Source organism: Boleophthalmus pectinirostris, unplaced genomic scaffold (genome assembly GCF_026225935.1).
Source record: "Boleophthalmus pectinirostris isolate CB_2022bp ecotype Guang Dong unplaced genomic scaffold, ASM2622593v1 HiC_scaffold_20, whole genome shotgun sequence".
In the NCBI taxonomy this organism is placed as follows: Eukaryota; Metazoa; Chordata; class Actinopteri; order Gobiiformes; family Gobiidae; genus Boleophthalmus; species Boleophthalmus pectinirostris.
Genome location: NW_026571153.1, coordinates 15141678 through 15162848, shown reverse-complemented (window position 1 = coordinate 15162848; position 21171 = coordinate 15141678). Strand labels below are relative to the sequence as shown.

Sequence of the window (21171 nt, the reverse complement as noted above, 5' to 3'; positions counted from 1 at the left end):
CCTCCGCTCGCAGGTTGGTCCTATCCTAACATTGCTGCATCGCTTCACAAGTTGCTGCTAAGGAATTTCATGCCTGAGAGCTCGTGCATTTCACAGATTGTATTTGTGATTTCCTTATCATGGTTGAGATAATTCAACAAGCGAATCCAATGAGCACAAATCTATTCTGTGACCTCTCGCTCTAATAAGACTGTGTGCGATTCACCGGCGCACAGCTAAATGAAACGTCAAATCTGAAAGGGGGTTTTGTTTACGTGTCTGTAAACAAATGTCTTCACTATAAATGTATGGTAAATGAGAAATGATTGCTTTCATTGAATTCCTTTTGTTGTCCTTTTTATTAGACTTTCAGCGAGGTTACTGCTCCCTCTATCTGTGACATGTGAAGACAAAGGTTTAATTACCCCACAGGATAAGATGCCAATAAGTGAGAATCCAGTTGTGTTTTAAACAATTCTGCTAAATAAAATGGAAATAAACATATAGGCTCTTAATTGGACCTATCACTATGAGCACAGATACTGGCAAACTTTATCTATTTTTTTGACACTGATACCAAGTCTTAATTATGACTTTCCTGCTTAAATACAAAATGGATTTGTGAGATTTAAGCCATGTTATAGTTGCTTCATCAGAAATATACTTGGAGTTCTGTTTTCTTTCATTCACAGATTTTTGGGTAACCATTTACCGTATTTTCCGCACTATAGGGCGCTCTGGATTATAAGACGCACTGTCATTAAATCGTCTATTTTCAAACTTTTTTCACAAATAAACTGCACCGGACTATAAACGAAACACAATAGTTCGATGGGTCATTCGGACTTTGGTTGTAGCGTTCACGGTGACTCTGGGCTTTGTTCAGTTGTGGCGTGTAGGGAGGGTTTTGTCTGGGACCACTGGATTGTTGGCGTGTTCGCAGTGACTCAGTTGTTCAGTTGTGTCTAGAAGTGGCACATTGCACTCGCATTTTCGGTTCGTTCCTCCGTTCCGTTCGTCATCGGCGTGGAGTGATGAGTGTGTCTGCGGGTGTGTTTCGCTGCCTGGTCGCTGCCTGGTCGCTGTCTGCTCCGTGTGTGTTTGCGTGCTCTGTGGGTGGTGCGGCTTTGTAATTTACTGAAGTCGTGCTAGACACCCAAGTGGATTCGTGTATAGGGCGCTCTGGATTGCAGGGCGCTCGGTCATTTTTTGATGGGGTTGGAGGCTTACGAGCGCGTCTAATAGCCCAGAAAATACAGTATTATTAATCTGTTACATGTCCACCTTGTGATGTCATGTAATGGTAGTTTTCATTTTTTTCTTTTTCTTTTAAATTTGATCTTCAGTTCAGTAGTTTGGCAATTCCAGTTGCATGCAGTTGCATCAATCTAGTGAAGGTGCAGTTCAGGGGTCTCCATAGCTCGGGAGCTACCAGTAGCTCTTCACCCCCTTCCAGGTAGTTCGCCAAGGGATTTCTGAATTACATGTATTGTCCTGAATAAGTAAAATTTGATCAATGAAATGTCTATCACTACTGTACATGTATTATTTTTATGCCTAACTTTGTACACTAATACACGGATAAAGGTTTATGTTTTATAGGCAGCTAACTATATCTCATTTAAGGCTCACCGTGGCTCTTAAATATACTCCATTTCTAGTAAACACTAAAACTAGTAGCTCTCTGGCATTTTTGATTTATAAAGGTAGCTCACTGTAGGAGACCACAGTGGAGCACTTTCTTTATTATTTTCCCAAGGTGGCAAATGGTCACATTTTTATGAAGTTCTTTTCTAACTTCAAGGCACTCAAAGTGAATGTTCTGTTTGAGAGATGAACTCAGAGTAAATGGCAGGATTTGTGTGTTTAACTTGTGTGACTGGAACAAAACAAAACTCCAGGTCTGTTTTTTATTTACCATTATAACTTGAGTGTAATAGAGTAAAAAAGTGAACTGTGTAACTTTTCTGATGGATTGTCCCCTACTGCAGGTTCCGCAATATGTTAATAAACTCTTTAAACTCTTTTAAGACAAGCAGTTTATGTCACCTGGCCAAGTTAGAGGTCAGATCTGTGTAGAGGTGAGACCTTTCACTGTCACAATAGAGTATTTTCTGGTAGTAAAAACACGTAACTGAATAAACTGTAGATAGGTTTAATGCTATCCTATGAGACAAAGCATTAAATGAATCTCTTTGAACAGGCGGGTGGTGAAAAGTTAGAGTGAACTCCTAATGAATTCAGCAAAGTTTTCTTGGTTTGATTGTAGGTCTGGTCCCTGCAAAAACTAAGGTATTGGAATTCTATGTTAAAATAATACGTCAAACGAAAAGCAATTCCAAAATATCCCTGTATCAAAGTTTACAACTACACAAGTTAAGACTTCAGCAAGCACAGTTTGAATGCATCATCTTGCTCTCCTCTCTTTTGCAGAAGCTGTAGGCGGACATTTTCTGAACTGTAAATTGAATTCTGGGGCACAGCGTTAGAAGGTGATGACTGTATAACTGCCTTTCTACGCTCTCAATCAGAAACCTGCCAATACTGTCACCGCTCTGCAACTATGATAAAATGCTAACAGATTTAAAGTTAGATGACAAGATTTTTCATTTTCTTTTAAATCTGTGCAGATGGCTAATAAGAAGTGGATCATTTAGACCGCAGCCAGTCCTATATCATATTTAATTTGTGTGCTATCACTAATGACAGTTTTAATTACCCATCTGGGGTAAATAGCAGCCCTCCCTGTTTCCTTAAAGTGCTTAATTACCTCCTCCATGCAGTACTCGTACACAAGGTACACAGCTGACAGCCAAGTCACTGCAAAGTTGTACTGTAAGCAAACAAACCTCTAATGAACCATGGACTATCCTAATGCATGCTGTGAGGTGAGGTAGTAGTAAGATATTGGAATCATGATGTTTTCTTTTTTTGTTTAACAAGGCACTTTGCATTTTTGCCTCCTGTGCAGAGCTTACATGGCTAATTGTCTTGTTTGTGCAACTGTATGTACATTTTTGTCATTATAGTTTTAACAAAATAACTCAAAAAAACTAAAAAAGCAGATACACATAAAAGTATGTCCGCCACCTGCTTGTCTCATGGAGATGTTACTACTATTTACTACAGAGCTTCTAAACTTTTTAATTTAAAGGTGCATTGTGTAACTTTTCTGGTGGAGGGTCTGTGAAATGCTTTTTTCTGTGGCGATGTTATTGCTTTGTCTGGAATTCTTCACAGTATAGTATTTAACCTTTGTTCTTTCTTCATGGAAACCAATCCGACCAAGTTATAAGTCAGATCTGTGGTGAGGCGACCTCGCTCAGTCAGAATGCCTGTTTTTGTTTTTGTAGGTGAGCAATAAATGTAAGGTAAAGCTGTTTAATGTCATACTGTGAAACATTCCAGGCAGAGCAGTGACATATCCAAGCAGGTGATAGACACAATGCACCTTTAGTTTAGCTGTTTTTGTTCTTGAATTCTTGCAGGACTTCTCACCAAACCTACACACATTAGTTAAAACAGTGTAGTGCCATGGTCTGTAAAATCATTTTAGTGAGTCTGTCACTTCTTCACTCAAAGCCGTCTTTCTTGTGAGTACTTTCCCTAAGCCAAATCTGTGTCCCTGAGTGCCAGAAACTATTCTCTCCAAAATGGCAGAAATAGTCACAGAAGCTGGCGCTCTGAAATATAGGGGATAAACATGTAAAAGAGCACAAACAATTTTAGGTCACACAATATGGCAAAGTGGAAGTTCTTTTTTGTAATTATAGTTCACTAAAACACTAAACCATGATCTGTGTGAATAATAGTTCATCATATCATTGTGTTAGGGCCAAGAGATAGTACATGTATTAAAACATTAAATTGGGCAAATTTTTTGGCAATGTTTGGCATTTTTTTGTAAAATCATCATTCCAAAATTCTTTGCGGCTTAAACACAGACAGTATTCCCAATTTAGTCATCTTATTAGTCAGCTTTTGTGATGCTCTGTGTCTGGATGAGTGATTGGGGGATTTAACTAATCACAGTAAATTTAGATTTAGCCAGTCACGGTAAAGTATGAATTTTCAGACAGTTGATATCTTTAGTTATCTCCAGATACAAGTGTGCATGGATTGTGATCAAATCTAACTTAAAAAAGTCATATGTCCCAACAAATACAGTATACATTAAGAAATAAACGTCTTCTACGTTAATAAGTGAATCAAGACTTTCCACAAACGCTGCTTTTGGCTTTTCACTGTGTGAAGCAAAATTACAGCAGTGTTAGAAGTACTATTGTCACATTATTAGAATTTTTACACTGGATTTCAACCATAACCATGACCTTAAAATGCGGCTTTTAACTGGGTCTTTTTGAGCAATAAAAATGAATTGAAGTAAATGTTATATAGATATATTTAATGCCATACTGCAGAACATTCTAAGCAAACAATCAAGAAAGTTACGCAATGCATCTTTAAGTTAAAAAAAATACCTTTACATCAGTGTATTTATTATTATTATTTTTCGGCTGAAATCGAGACAGTCCTAAGAAGGCCATCTGTTTTAGCTTCAGTTCCTGCTCAAAGTTGCTCTTGTTATTATAGTATTGCGTAATATCTGAGTTTTTTTTTTTTTTACTACAAAGTATTGAATCTGTCTTATGTTGACCTGGTCAAATATTAGCCTACTTTCATCTTGACTTAGTCCTGAGTTAGTCTTTTGGCCCTCTTGTCAGTGTAGTCCAGGTTTAGTCTAAGTTTACCTGCAACTTTCATTGTTTTGTTGTTGAACTTTTTTTTTAACTCATCTTCCAAAATATGTTCAAAATTACATTGTTACTCCCATCTTTCCTATTTTCTTGTGACTTATTTTATAGAAGACATAGTTTGGTAGCCACACACTGTACGGTCCGGTCTTTCCCCCACCATAACCACATTACATTTTATATATTGTGCGCTGAAAAATATCCTCTTGGTTTGGCAGATAGCAATAGAGCAAAGGTAAAGCATTTCCTGAACTGCAGAACTCAATATCCGGCCAGTGTACGGACCCCCAGCCCGGCTCTCTGTTACAGTGGGCACAAATTGAAGCCATGAAAAGTGTCTGTCTTTATTACAGCATAGACTCAGAGCAAGGTCATCCTCTGCATCTCTGATAGAAGCAGGTTTTCTACAAGGCTTACGTAACTGTCTTTTCTGTGTGTTTCAATAGATACAAAGCCACAGGTGGGTGACTCGGATAGAAGCTGTAGTTTCATACAAAGGAGGCAAAGTTTACATGTATATAGTGGCTCTAGTGAGTTTAACAATGACAGAAGATTGTAATGGAATAAAAGGATTGCCATGTTGTAGGGCTTTAGTCCATTAATCATGATCGTGATGGTGTCGTAGTTCAGTAGTTCTCAAGGTTGGGTCTGTTTGTTTTCATAATCCATAACATTGAATTGAATACTACAATTTCTTATGATATACAGTCCCATACAAACAATGTTTTGATGGAAACAACAACATCAATGAAATACTAGTAAATACTACGCAAAATTAATCTTTCATCCAAATCTGGTTATGAACATGGTTTGAACTTTTGAATTATATATTTTATTATACCATTGGAACACTCTGCCCCTCCATGTTCAAACAGCCCCCAAAGTGGAGAATTTTAAGCCTCGTCTTAAGACCCACTTTTATTCTCTGGCTTTTAACACTGCAAGAGTTGTGTGATCCTCTCTTATTTATTTTATTTATTTTAATGCATTTTATTGGTTTTATTTATCTATTGCTATTCTATGATTTTGCTTTTATTTTATTTTACTGGTTTTATTACAGTATTTTCCGAGCTATTAGGCGCGCTCTTAAGCCTCCAACCCCATCAAAAAACTACTCCAGAGCGCCCTATACACGAATCCACTCTGGTGTCCCAGCAAGACTTCAGTAAACTACAAAAAACCCGCACCTCCCGCAGAGCACGCAAACACACACAGAGCAGACAGCAACCACGCAGCAGAAAACACCCACAGCCTCAACACTCCACGCCGACGAGGAACGACCGAGTGCGATGTGCCACTTCTAGACACAACTGAACAACTGAGTCACTGCGAACACGTCAACAATCCAGCGGTCCCAGACAGCACCCTCCCTACACGTCACAACTGAACAAAGCCCAGAGTCTCCATGAACGCACCAAACAAAGTCCCACTGACCCATCCAACTGTTGTGTTTCGTTTAAAGTCTGGTGCGGTTTATTTGTGAAAAAAGTTCTAAAATAGACCATTTAATGAAAATATGATATTTTAAGACTAGTATGATTAAATCTGAGTGTTTATTTTATCATTTTATTATTATTGTTATTATTATTTATTTGTGCAGCACTTTGGAAACTGTTTGTTCGTGAAATGTGCTATAGAAATTGGATTGGATTGGATTATGGGGACTGATGGGGGTCCTGGGCATATTTTCTTACCATTAAGTACTTCCTAGCCTCAAAAAGTTTGAGAACACTTTTCTTAGTCGACCGACATTTAATAGTCAATTAATAATTTAATTTAATGGGATGTTTATGGGACAACAGCAGAATGGAAAAACTTTAGGGCCTGTTTACACGAGAACGCTTGCGAGTAAAAACGACAAAATATTTTCTTGGAATGTCTTTCGTTTAGATGGTGACAGCATTTTTGGGGCTTAAAAATGCAAAAATCTGAAACCACCCTCCAGAGTGGAAAAGTTGAATACCGTCATCATCTAAACGTAGCCTTAGTGAGTGAATTAGCTGAAAATTTGGTATTATTTTGTATTTCTATGTAAAATTATTCACATGTTTAATCCGTCTTCCTGTCAATCCATTGTTTCCTGGTCCTTTTTTGCATAAATAGTTGTTTTTTGTATGACCTCCTGTGCAGGTGTGGTCTTGTGAGTGCAGTTTGGGTCAGATACATAGAAACGTTTGCCATATTCCCTTTTTTCGTCGACTTAATCAATCATCAGGGCATGTCTTTAGTTGGCCAAGAATTTCTTTAGTAATCAGTAACCAATCAAATACGAATTAAACAGGAATAAGTAGGTATATTTTAATGTCCCTGTAGGGAAATCTGTCCCCTCCATTTAACCCATCCTTCAATGCCACTGGGGCAGCCTGGCAGGAGCACTGGACTCAACTTTAGATCTTGAATGGGGCTTAGTCAGTACTATCTCTAGGCTTAGTATCATAGTTGGAGGATTATTTACTGTGCATGTTATAAGATGTTTTCTGTTGAGTTTAAATAAATCATGAACTATGTTGAAAACAGAACTTGGATCAGGAATTCATCAGGTCCAAGTGCGAAATACCCTGATTAAACAAACCTAGAAGGGGAATGGAGGTTTGATCCTAGCTCCTACCGCCCTCGCTCACTTTACCCACCGTGCATGTGTATAACTACAGGTGGTCAGAGAGTTCAAGGCTCAGATTGGCAGCCTTGCTTCTCCCAGACTTCCCCAGGGCAGCTGTGGCTAGAGTATAGGGAGTGAAGACATGCACATATACATTATTATTATCTTTATTACATTTTATTACATTTGAGAATTGCTTATCTTGGCTTAAAGTTCAGTCCGGAAGTGTTCAAATCTGTCTTGTTCTGTTTCAGGAATGTCCCAGTGGAGTGGTCAATGAGGAGACTTTTAAAGACATCTACTCGCAGTTCTTCCCACAAGGAGGTTAGTATCATGTTGTGGAGCTCGCATTACATCTAACTACTCTTACTACTCTGCGTGGATCACATTTCCCAGCAGTGTTTTTCTCTCATCCTCTTGTACAGTACAAGTCCTGCACGTAAGCACCGAATATGAACATTATGTAGAATGGCCCAATTAACTTTTATTATTTTTATTACAGTATATTCATGGGCACTTATTTTTTATTTTACTACAACAAAGTTTATGTTTTAGCTGACATAAAGTTGGAAATATTGTTTCCAAGTAGAACTGAATGTTATATACTTCATCAGAGAGAATACACAATATACAATTTTGGATTTAGTTGTTTTATATCAATATTGTGATTTAAAATAACACACGCAATATTGCTGATCAATACCTGTTTACACTGTCACCAGCAAACACCCACTGCTCTCTAGTTACTTTATTCTCCAGTTTTATTTTCTTAATTGCTGATACCCATAGGATTCAGAAGTTTGCATAGTCATTTTGGTACAAATGGAAATGAAAAAGCGAATAGGAGATGTAGACAGCGGCACACCTCTTTGTTGTGATGATGTTTATGGTGACGTCAGCTCCAATTGGGCACTACAATCACTACAATTTTGTAACGCTAAAGTAAGCCGACCTGTCATTTTACGTGAATATTGAGATCTAAAATGTGCAGATTATGACACAAAGATCCCTGGGTGTCATAGACGGTAACTATATAGCAGACTCAAGCACAAAAGGTCTTCTGTAAAATGTCTAAAATATAAAATAATGATCCCTGTGTGTCATAGATTATAATTATATACCAGACAAAAGCATTTCATGTCTTCTTTGAAATGTAAAATGAAATACTGCTATAAAGTGTTGTTTTTTTTTTCACATTTTCCATAGTAACAAGAGGTCCTGTACGTAGTAGCTGATTCATCTTGGCGTCTCTGATTATAATGAACACATCCAAGCCTAGAACACCTTTGATATCTGCTCAGGGTACAAAGACTCAGCAGCAGTTCAAGTAATGGCCTTAGAAACAGCAGTACAAGTCTTAGCTCTCAGCATTCTACATTTACATGAAACAAGATTTTTTTTTTTAGTCTTTTGAACTCGTAAAAGATGCTCCAAAGTGCTCTTATGTGTTTGTACGTGTGATGGGTGCTTAAACTAACCCCTCCTGTTCATTCTCCCATAGATGCGTCGACATATGCACACTTCCTGTTCAATGCATTTGACACAGACCACAACGGATCTGTGAGTTTTGAGGTAAGTGGGTTTCACACTGAAGACAAGACTTTTGTGGGAATTACAAGTTACGTGTTAATTATGAACAATTGATTTCTTTTTTAGTAAGTGCTGTTGAATTTATCAAATGAATAATTTGTAATTGTCAATAATATGCTTGGGTCTACAGAGGTCCACAGCCAATCATATGTCAGTAAAAGTATGTGGTAGCTACTTGTTTTGCCTTTGCTTGAAGGTGCTGTACTTGATTTTTATGGTCTTACAAACAGGAAAACTAAACTAGATCTTTTTAAATGGTTTCCAGTGGCCCAAAGTTATTCCCCACCTACCTTAACCCTCTCCAGGCAGGTGTTGCAGATTTGCAACAGCTAAATTCCAATTACCTACTTACTCCACATCCATATTTTATGAGCTTTTTTTACTCAGGAGCCTTTTTTCCCATCCATGCTGATAAACGTGGACGATGCAGACTGTGCAAGAATGGCTACACGCAAACGGCCTGCCAAAGTGCAAAATACTTTTTTTGTTTACAAAGGATAAAAAAGTCAGGATTGTATATTACTACCCCATATTATAATTTTCCCCAAATATCAGATTTTTCCTGATACTAAAAATTAATTTGAGCCTGAGAGGGTTAAGCATACCAACCAGGGAAAGGTTTTGCGACTGTACACTTAACAACTAGCATTGTAAATCATACTCCCAGATTATCGGACAATAAAATTTGATGCAGACAGCAGGCTGTGGACATATAATGACCTTAAAACATTGTTTCCCAAAGACTAGGTCACAACCCTCAGGTGATCTGCGTGTTACGCTCTCCTCCTGCACCCCAGGCTGGAACGCATTACAAAAACGCAGACAGGCCCACCTATCTCATTAGAAATGTTGAAATCTTAAGACATGTTTTGTATAATTTCTAAACTTTTTGTAAATATTTTACTGACTATTTTGTTCCAATATTGCTGGTTCAATTGAATGTTGAAAAGAAAAAGAAATGGGCTACATTTAATGTCCAAATATGCTACTTGGATATGACACCTTTTATTGCTGTTTTATTGTTATGATATATTTCAGAGAGACAGACACACTCAGTCAACAATAAAATATACTCATTAATGTTCAATAATGGTCAAATCCACCTTTATTTTGTGATTTACAAATAATGTCTATCGACTTGGGTTGTGAAGGTTTGTGACTTTTAAAATATGGTTCCCCAGAAAAAAAGTTTGAGAAACACTGCCTGAAAAGATGCTTATGCAGCATATCTGTGCAGGGACAAAACAAAATTTAGCTCAAATATATGAGAAAAAACAGGTACAGAATATTAAATAGCACATAGTATGAAAAGATTTTATATTAATTTTAAATCCAGCGCTAAAAATGTATCATTATCAATCTGCTGTGGTCATTTATCATAATCTAGATCTACATTTATACTCTGAGTTGAAAATGTGTGTGTTGCATGGAGAGTCCATCCTCAGACACAGACCACAGAGAGTCTGAACTTTGTCAGTCTTTGATTTTGAACTAAACATATCTTACATGAATGCACACACAAATGTTTTCTAAGTCTGTGCACGCATCAAAACATGTAGCCGGTTGGATTATCAGTTGCTCATTCTTTCATGTAATTGATTTTGATTTGATTCATTTTGGTGGTTACTTCATTCATATATAACTCACTGAATGTCAAAGGATTGTGTACGGGTTCAGTATTTCCATGTCTCATATGTACAGAATATTTAGGGGAAAGTCGCCCTGCGTGCCCATATTTTGCGTAAATCTAAAATGACACATCAAACACATTTCTAATCTACCCTCATCCACCCTGAGGCGCCATGATGCCAGTGTCTTATGTAATCCGTAACCCCAATCATTTTAATTTCTCTGCAAGCTCAGTCCAAATAAATCAACTCGATAAATATGTATAAGGAGCGTATTTGCTTATTAGGCCAGTAAAGCTGTCATTACTTTAAACCAGGGCTCTTGTTGTTACTGTGAAGTGTGCAGACTCCCTAGGGGCCCACAAAGATTATGAGTCGCCTAATCATTTGAATAATGAGGTATCAAGATTTATGATGTTTGAGCCATGCCTGGTTTATCAGGGTTATGAGTAATGCCATTGCAGTACACTTCTGATATATGGAGAAAGCCGAAGTCTGTTAAAATATGTATAATTAAAAAGCATGTGACGGATTACACTGCACTTTTCATTAAAACATAGTTACAGTAATTGTATTCAAAGGACACATATTGTGCTGTTTTCTGATCTACATTATAATGTTGCAATGTTATAATGTTAAACACAACTCCAGGTATGTTTTTGAGTAGGTAACAGCGTTCCAGCATGACTAAAAGCTCACATGTCATTTTGCTAATAATAATACTTTTTTTTTTTTTCTGTATCTCATAATATTAACAATGGCCAAATTACACAATAACTATTATTTGACAAATACATGAAGGTTTAAAGTGTCATATAAAAGGCTTTCCTTGAGTATAAATTCTCTCTCTCTTTTGATATAGTTTTCAGAGTTGATAACATAAGCAGAGGTATTCTGTTTTAGAACTCACAGCTACTTCCTGCATTTTTGTACTTTTGTGCTTTGTCCATTCAGGATTTCGTCATGGGCCTCTCTATTCTTCTGAGGGGCACTGTGCAGGAGAAACTGAACTGGGCCTTCAATCTGTATGATATCAATAAAGATGGCTACATCACTAAAGAGGTACAGCGTTTCTGAAGGCAAAATCACAGTGTGATTCCCTGGAAATAGAATAAAGCCATAATTTAGTAGATTTTAAATATGTATGCAAATATGTACTTTTTATGCCATCCTGTGGAATATTGGAGCCATCAGAACATTTGCATGGGAACAAGGCTTCTCCGTGCCAAATAAGAGTCTGTTTTATGGAGATATAAGCGTATGGTGGTTTATGCAATAAACACATCCATAATGAAAAACAGGATTTTATATTAATTTATTTTGGGGCACAAGTTGCATACTGGGGTTTTAAACTTTTTCACTAGATTATTTTTCTATTTGGTGAAGTTTGTTGGCAGCAGCGACCAAGTTTTTCTTCATGTTTTATCAAGAGAAATTAAAATGTAGTTATTATAAAATGTTGAAATAATTTTTGTGAAACAGTATTTGGGTCCAAAATCATTTTAAGGATTTTTCTGACAAATTGTTAATTCAAGTTAGCTTTAAAAGGAGGCACTAAGTAAACAGATAACTGTTCTCTAATCAAAACACTTATTTAATTATTTAGGAACTTCTCTGAGCATATCTGTATTGATGTGGTGTTGTAGGAGATGTTGGACATTATGAAGGCCATCTACGACATGATGGGCAAGTGCACATACCCCGTCCTCAAAGAAGAGACGCCTCGCCAGCACGTAGAGGTTTTCTTTCAGGTAACTGAGGACACATATTCCTTTTTATCTGAAAGACATAATCAGCTTCTAATCTTCAGTGTTCTGTTTTCTCACAGAAGATGGATAAGAATAAAGATGGAGTGGTAACCATAGATGAATTTATTGACTGCTGCCAAAATGTGAGTATTGAAGTCCATTTAAAGAGCTTTTGTCTGTCTAGCCCAAGGCAGCTGTGGCCACACAAGTATCTTACCACCACTGAGTATGGAGTGAATGAATAATGACTGCAGTAGGGTTTTCAACACTATCTAAAACCTCATACTAATCAATACTAAAACTAATACCAAAACTAGATGCCAATTTTTTGAGCAGGTATCAATTCCTGAACAGTTTTAGTGTCATTTTGAGCTTTATCAGAACTAGTTTGAGATCTCATAAAGAAACAAAAAGAAAATTGCATTCTGTTTCTAAAAAGGAGCATGTTTTATCTTCATTGTGACACCTTTATCAGTACTGAATGTTGAGTTAATTTCTTAGTATCTTAGTATTTTAGACTACAATGTTGTGCTTTGAGAGACTTCAATAAGCCTGTACAAGTGCAAGGTTGATTTGTTATTATGGAATTATGCAGTTGTCTCTACATATGTCACATCTGCTACCAATGTTATATGAAGCTTTCTGATTCTGATTTCTTGTGTTTTCAGGATGAAAATATCATGCGATCGATGCACCTGTTTGAGAATGTTCTTTAACTTTCGGCTGGGTTTTGGAGGCTGTGGAGGATCGAGAGGACTTCATCTTTAGCTTGGCCCAGAGACAGACTTGGACTCAAACTGTGTACAGTGTGCTATGCAGACTTTTGACCATGAAAATACCATTAAAGCTCATTACAGTGGGCCACAGGTAGGAGTAGGCAATACAACAGGACCACTCTGGAGTTAAGGGCCATTTAGTTGAAAGGCGTGACAGTGAAAAGAAGAACCTAAACACCCAACTGATAATGAAAAAACTACATCAACTTGTATTGTCTCTTGTGGGTCTTTGATGGATTCTATTTCTCTGTAAAGCAACTTCCCAGCTTCAGTACAGCACCTTTTAAAGCCTTTACACCTGCTTTAATTTACTGTCAAGCTGTGGTGGGTATAGTACTCTGTTACATTTACTTCAGTTGTGTATAAGTGATTAAAGCTTTCTGTTGACAATTATTAATCATTTGAAAATTGGTGTTTCTTGCACCACTGATTTGAAAATCAGATGTTGTATCGCAATAGTTACTTGGACTCACTCACTTCGGTAATAGTTTCTGCAAATATTTGTACTCATGCAGATTTTTTATTTCTCGGATTGGAATATATATATTGTTTTACTTTTTAAATAACTGTACTCTTAGTCTAGTACAATTTTTGGCTACTCTACCAACCTCTGCTGCCAACTGAAATCACTGTGAATTTTAACCACATTCAAAACATAAATACAAAAATGTCTACCTGCTGAACACATTTTAGTCTGGTCTAAACTGGCTCTCAACTCCAGAGTCCTCCTCACCTTTTCTCATTGTGGTCTGTGTTTTCTCTTAAAAGAATTTAGAAACCATTTTAAAATTGTATATACTATAGATAATAGATAAGAACTATATGAGAGAACGTTTCAGCTTTGTCCATGTTTACTTGCCAACCACGTTAAGACAATACAAAGATTGTATTGATGTCAAATCGGACCATAGTGTTGGTTTGTCAACAGAAGCACACACATGTAACTTAGTGAGTATGATGTTGGACGACCATGTCTTTGTCAGAAGAAATGCTGCTTTTAGTGTTTTTCAGTTCATTTTGTAAGTCTGTCCATTCCGGGTATAGTACAAACCCAAATACAAAAATTGTGAGGTAGATATTGTGTAAAATGTAAATAAAATGCTATGAAATTTCTTATAGTAGAATATTGTATTTTAGGGTGTTCTCACATTTGGTAAGTTATTAAAGCACTAGGTTTGCATGGTAAAAATTTCTTCTTGGTCCCAAAATTATTCATTGAATTAAATAGGATGTAATGATTTTTATGGCAGCAACACAAGCTGCATAAGCTGAATAATCAACTATGATGTGAAAAGCAGTTATGATTTTACATTAATCTTACTGCTGGAGATATGGTCCCAACCACCATCAACTGGACATTCACACATTCATACAAACAATATGACTTTGTGGATTTTCAAAGATTTGAGAGATCTCTTTCCTTTTTTGTACTGCATAACACAATTTAGGTTTCAGTTACTTTGTGAATTTTCAACTTGTTGCCACCATCAAAATAACCATGCAACACGTTTCATTCATATTTTAAATCGTTTTTACAGTGTCTCCTCTCTTATTTGTACTTGGGTTTGTACAACATGAGTTTGTCTTAGTTTTTAGCACTGGGGCAGTGTCGGTATTATTTATATGGTATTACCTTCATTGTACAAAGGATTGTGAGTTGTACAGTATTAAATAAGAATTCACCTCTTAAAGTGAATATGAGATTTTAGATTGAATGCTATCAGGTTGTATGTTGATATAAATAATGGGTACCACTTTACAATAACTACACCTTAATTAGCCTTAAGGAAACATGAACAAATACTGTATTCATAATGAGCAAATGTTTATTAGGAACAATTCACGCTTAGAGAGGCTTAATTAAAGGATTAGGGTTAGGAGTTGGGATTTTAAAGGTGCACTGTGGAACTTTCTGGTGGATGGTCCGTCTCCTGCCTCTCTTCATGGAGATGTTATCGCTTTGTCAAGAACAGGGCTCTCCAACCTGTAGCTCGGGAGCGACCAGCAGTTCTCCGCCCCCTTCCAAGTACCTCACCAAGGGATTTCGGAATTATACCATTGTGCTGAAAAACAAAAATGTGGTTAATTACATGCCACTTACTATTGTACATGTGTCATTTTGAAGCCCAACTTTGTGCACTAATAAATGGACAATGGTTTATGTTTTATAGGCATCTAACTGTACCCCAAGGTCCCATAGTATGGCATTAAACTTATCTATTTCATATATTCACATTCACTTATTATGTATGAAGACAAGCCCACAATGCCTCCAAGCCAAGTTACATGCCAGATCTGTGGAGAGATGAGCGCACTTTCTGTAGGAATGCATGTTTTTCATAGTATTGAGCCGTAAAACATCTGTAACTGAATAAATGCATCATAGATGAGTTTAATGCAACACTGTGAAACCTGAAGGCAAAGCAGTATCTCCACGGAAACGACTTTGAGGCGGACCTCCTAACAGAAAAATTACATAGTGCACCTTTAACAAGTTATTAAACCTAAATCATTCTTAATAAATTATGTATTTATTCTGAATGAAATCTTTGTTGAGGCTAATTAAAATGTAATTACTCTAAAATGTGACCTTATAATGTAACTTAATGTATTATAGTCATGTTTCACACTTTGTTTCTCCGTCTCCTCCTGGGTCTATGGGCAGAAGTCCAGCAGCACTTTACCGGTTCCTGCTGTCTGCAATTAAACCATTGATTGACCTCAATGTGAGCAAACACAAGGCATGCTGGGTAAAAAGCCCCTCTTACGGACATCCCCTCGCTCACTGGACCAGATTGGATTACAGAGATCAAGGGGAGGGCACGCTGCAAATGTTTTATTTTGTTAGAACAACATTTCATAATTAAATTAACTTATTATTGGAAGGCATTTGGTAAGTACTTGGACGAAATTTACCATCCAATTTTCTACACAGGATTGTAGCTTGAAGATGCATGTTGACCTGATAAGTGAAAGACATGGCAGAATTTTGCTAATTTATTATTTTTTGATCATGTTATAAAATGTAATGTATCTATTTCCAAAAAGAGAAATACCAAATGTGTGTCTGTCTTTATTATTGTGTGCCTTTAATAATTATAATTTATAATTTCTATTTTAGATAAAAAGTCATATGCGGATATGGTAGTTACTAACATATAATCATCACAAACAAGGCAATGTATGGTGAGATCAGGCAGCTGCAGTTGCTTTCTTTCGCCTTCACCCGCCGTCATGGACTCCAAAGCCCAAACGTATGATGGGAACTGCAGTCCGATACATGTTTATGACCTGCCGCTCAGGAGCATTTCTCCTCTTTCTTCATCTCGTCTTTCTACTTTTATATCATCACAGATGCTTCAAGTCAAACAGAAAAGGTCCTGGGTGATGTACAGCTTGATTGATGTATGATCTTGATGAGGCATCGCCAAACACACCTCATGAAACAACAGTTTAGCTTTTCTTTGTGATTTTGTAAAATTCAGAAACAAGTCCAGTCTCTTGAGAATAAATTAATGTTTATTTGAATACACATGGACAGCAATGCATACGCACCAAATAATTTGTTTTTAAAATAAAACATTTATGTAATGTAGTTATTCATAGAAAAAGGCATGTGCAGATTCAGGTCATGGAATCCTTTATTATACAAGATTACAACCAATCTCTCCTGGGCCCTAGTCCAACCCTCCTCATGGATGATAATTGGTTCCTCCACGGTTCTTCAGTAGTCACTTGAGAAGAAACACAATAATAATTTTTTTAAGTTACAATTTTCAGAATGTGTTTTGCTAAATGCTACTAAAAGAAACATTTCTGACATACCTCTATTCAAGTGCCCCCCCCCCGGTCCAGCTGGCCCAGGACGATTTCCTCCCCGACCATTGTGACGTCGGCCACCTGAGAAAAACAGAGCAACGAAAGTTAAACCATCCTGAATCATGTGCAGGCCAATTCTTGTCCTCTTTGTCTTTATCTTTGTTGTAGTTGTAGAGTGGTCTTTGAACTGAATACACTCACTCCTACTCCAGTTAGTACTGTTACTTCAAACAAAATATGAGTATTTTGTGGTCGAATTGAGCCGCTGTTGCCTCTAATAATATTACTCATCAAAAACATCCATTCAAGTAACTTTTCTTTCTGAATTTAACTATTTAGCTACAAACATCTTACATTAAATGCCACTAAAACATTTGACATTTTTTACCTCATGCATTTCTCTGTCCTTGGTTGGGCTGGTTTTGGTTATTTTGAGGTTCTGGCTGAGGTTGGACTTCCATCACCTTGCCTGAGAAAAAAAAACAAAACACAAGTTAAACCATCTGATCTTTAATTTTACTACACTTGGTTAACATTTTAAAGTACTTGTACTTCTTACACTAGTTTTTGGACTGAATACACTTACTCCTACTTGAGTTATATTTAGTTTGAAGTAACAATACTCAATCATTCAAGCACACACCACTTTCAAACTAGGCAATGTGGGTGAAGTGTCTTGCCTAACGACACAACTCGGTCTATTCAAGTGTCTTTTCTTTCTGAATTGAACTATTAATGTGAAAATGTTAAATGCTACTTTTTGGACATACCTCCAGCCACGTTCACACTGGGTTCTTGTTGTTGGTGGAGAAGGTGTGCTGGAAAGTGGAGGTGATAATTATGGTCGAGGTGAACGGCCCTCACAGCACCTGAGAAGAAACAGAAGAATTTAAGTTAAACCATCTCATCATAGTAAACCAAAGATCATCTGCTGGATCGTCCCTGTCCTCTTTTCCTTGTCTAATCTACTTACATTTGGCTACAAACTGGTTAAAATTGTAAAGAAATTTGTTTTATTGATTTTATTTTAATTTATTTATATTTGTAGATTTTTTTTTTTTTCTTTATGTGCAGCACTTTGGAAATGTTTATTTATGACATGTGCTATAGAAATCAAGTGGATTGGATTATTTACTGTTGTGCTTACAATTGCTGGGGTAGTAGTTTGTCCAAATATTTTTTTACTCTAATTTCAGTATTTGGATCACTGCTTTGTTGAGTAAAATTATTTTGAAGTAAAGAATATTACTCAACAAAACACATGTGGAGTGAATGTTAATCTCTATTTTACCTCTTGCCGCCCTGTGGACGTTATCGACGTTTGGGCCACGACGTCCTGCCACGTGGGCTCTTCCAGGCAAAGGCTGGGGGCCATCAACTGAGAAGAAACAGAATAATTAAAGTTAAATCACCTCATTGTATAAACCAAAAAACATGTGCTGGTCTATTCAATTCCTCTTATCCTTGTCTAATCTTTTTACATTTTACTACAAATTGGTTCACATTTTAAAGAAACTGTACTTCACAGAGTAGATTTTTGGAGTGAGTATAGGCTACTTATTCCTACTTGAGTGATATTTACTTTGAAGTAACAGTACTTTTGCAGTAGAAGAGTAAAATACCTCTTGCCAAGTTTGCTGTCTGTCCTTGGCAAAGATGTCGATACGCAACGATTGTGTTGTTTTGGCCACTAGGCCACACGAGGTGCCGATCATCTGAGAAGAAACAGAACAATTAAAGTTCAACCTTTTGTTGTTTTTGAACTGAATACACTTACTTTATACTAAATATAACTCAAGTAGGAGTAACAATACTCAATCATTCACGCACACACAACTTTCAAACTAGGCAATGTGGGTGAAGTGTCTTGCCTAACGACACAACTCGGTCTATTCAAGTGTCTTTTCTTTCTGACTTGAACAATTAATCTAAAAATGTTAAATGCTACTTTTTGGACATACCTCCAGCCACGTTCACACTGGGTTCTTCTTGTTGGTGGAGAAGGTGTGCTGGAAAGTGGAGGTGGTAACTATGATCAAGCTGAACGGCCCTCACCCCACCTGAGAAGAAACTGAAGAATTCAAGTTAAACCATCTCATCATAGTAAACCAAAAGTCAGGCCTGTTCACTGGAACATTTTTGGACATACCTCCAGGAACGTTCACCCTCGGTCCTTGTTCTTGCTGGGGAAGGTGCGCTGGTAAGTTTTGATAATTATGGTCGAGGTGAATGGCCCTCACCTCACCTGAGAAGAAACAGAAGAGTTAAAGAAAGAAAAAAAAGGTAAACCGTCATAGTAAAGCAAAAATCAGGCCTATCCTTGTCCCAACCCTTTGTCTAATCTCCTCATATTCTCTTACACCCTGTGGGACAGTCCTGTGTCTGTATGACAGTCCTGTGTCTCTGGGACAGTCCTGTGTTCTCTGGGACAGTCCTGTGTCTGTATGACAGTCCTTATGTTTTCACGTGTGTGTGTGTGTGTGTGTGTGTGTTAAACCCTCCTCAAGTTTGTTTTCTTTCTGAATTTCAGGTTTTAGCCAAAAATTTTCTTACCTCTTTCCAACATGTCCCTAATCCTCTGTAGATGTTGCATAAGACTCTCAAACAAGTTAGCATATTCCAAATATTTAAACAAAACATAAAATAATACATTACACATAAAACTAGAGTCTCACGCTGACTAACATTACAGCAGTTTCTCAATTTGTCACTCTCAACTTTTGTGTTGAAAATCAAACTCCTAAACAGGGCCCTGAAAAAGTCTTCTTTAAATCCATTTTGTGTTTTTTCACACAGTCATAAAACTTTTTTGTCTGTGTTTGTAATGTAATGTAATGTAATGTGTGCATTAAGTCACTATGGTAACTCCTGAACAGTCCATCATTAGAGATACATGTAGAAAACCCCCACTGCAAAGTATCAATAATTATGATGTTTTTTGATTGCCCTATATTTGTGACCGTTGACTCTGTAAATTTAAAAGTTATTTTCCCCGTAGAATGATTGATTGTGTTTAGGTCACAGGTATATTCTGACATTATTTCACAAACAGTCATATTTAACATACACAGACCGAAAAGGTGGAGGCTGAAGCTTGAGCTTATTCTGCCTTTACTCTTTATTCCTTTATTGGAGCGTCATCTTGACACCAGTTTATATTCATAAATACAGCAAGAGGAAACAAACAAATCAGTAACAGTACAGCAAAGTACTACAGCACAAACTAAGTCTCATAATTTATGTATCTGCCCAGAATTAAACATTTACACTTCTTTATAAAATGGAAGAGAGTGGTGCACAATTTTAGGTCTTCTGTACAGTTCTGTGCAGAAAAAAGTTATGTGAGTTAATGATGTCAGATAAAATAGTTTTCTTTCCTTAGAAATGAGCCATAACTTGTACCAAAAATTACAATATCATGAAAAAGTTCAATATTTTTTGTTTCTTATTTCACAAAGTAAAACCTATATGTTATATAGACTCATGACACTTAAAATGAAACTTTCAAGCTTTTATTTCTTGACATTTTGGTGATTCTGGTGAATTCTGTGTCTCAGAAAATTGGAAAAGTGTTAAAAAGTTCAATATTGGGAAGTCATTGTGTCACACTGTATCAGCTACTTAACTGAAAACATCTGCAAAGTTTTCCTGAGCCTTTTAATGGTCTCGCAGTCTGGGTCAGTGGGAGACACAATCATGGGGAAGGCTGCTGACTGGACACATGTCCAGAAGACAGTCGCTGAGTCACAGAAGGTCATTGCTAAAGAAGCTGGGTGGTTGGGGCGGACATCAATGTTTAGTCGATAACAACTTGATAACTCCACTTTTTAGGGTTAGGGTTAACAAACCACATCACAAATAAGTATATTTATTTTTACTGGATTATAAAATGCATATATACTGAGCACTTCTGGAGTCAAATTAAAGGAGCATAGACCTACAGAGTTTATTAATATTTGTATTGGACGGGATTTGACACCAGTTTGTATAAACGGGGATATTTGTGGGTTGTTTCTTCACAGATTTGTCCTACAGTATAACTATAATTCATGCACTATTTAAACCTGTTTTAGACCCTGTATTGAAAGATTGTGATCTACTGCCCTCTTCTGGATAGAACCTGGCACTTTTTTATTATTATTATTAAACAGGACAAATTATAAATAATAAACCCAACCTGAAGTTTATACTTACATTTTTTGCATGTATCACAGAGTTTGGTGGTGTTTGGTGTTTAAATGTACACTGATAACAACACATTTAAAGTCAGGATATATG

The 21171-nt window shown here is 36.8% G+C and overlaps 1 protein-coding gene across 1 annotated transcript in view; it reads left to right on the top strand.

The window, feature by feature from the left end:
- The window catches only part of kcnip4a (potassium voltage-gated channel interacting protein 4a), a 150810-nt gene extending 134825 nt beyond the window's left edge, over window positions 1-15985 (top strand). Inside the window, exons 3-8 of the mRNA XM_055156347.1 lie at window positions 7587-7656; window positions 8834-8904; window positions 11505-11612; window positions 12197-12301; window positions 12379-12441; window positions 12967-15985. Coding sequence (XP_055012322.1) covers window positions 7587-7656; window positions 8834-8904; window positions 11505-11612; window positions 12197-12301; window positions 12379-12441; window positions 12967-13014 — 465 coding nt within the window. The 3' untranslated portion in view covers window positions 13015-15985. The remainder of the gene's footprint in view (window positions 1-7586; window positions 7657-8833; window positions 8905-11504; window positions 11613-12196; window positions 12302-12378; window positions 12442-12966) is intronic.
- Window positions 15986-21171: the final 5186 nt, after the last annotated feature.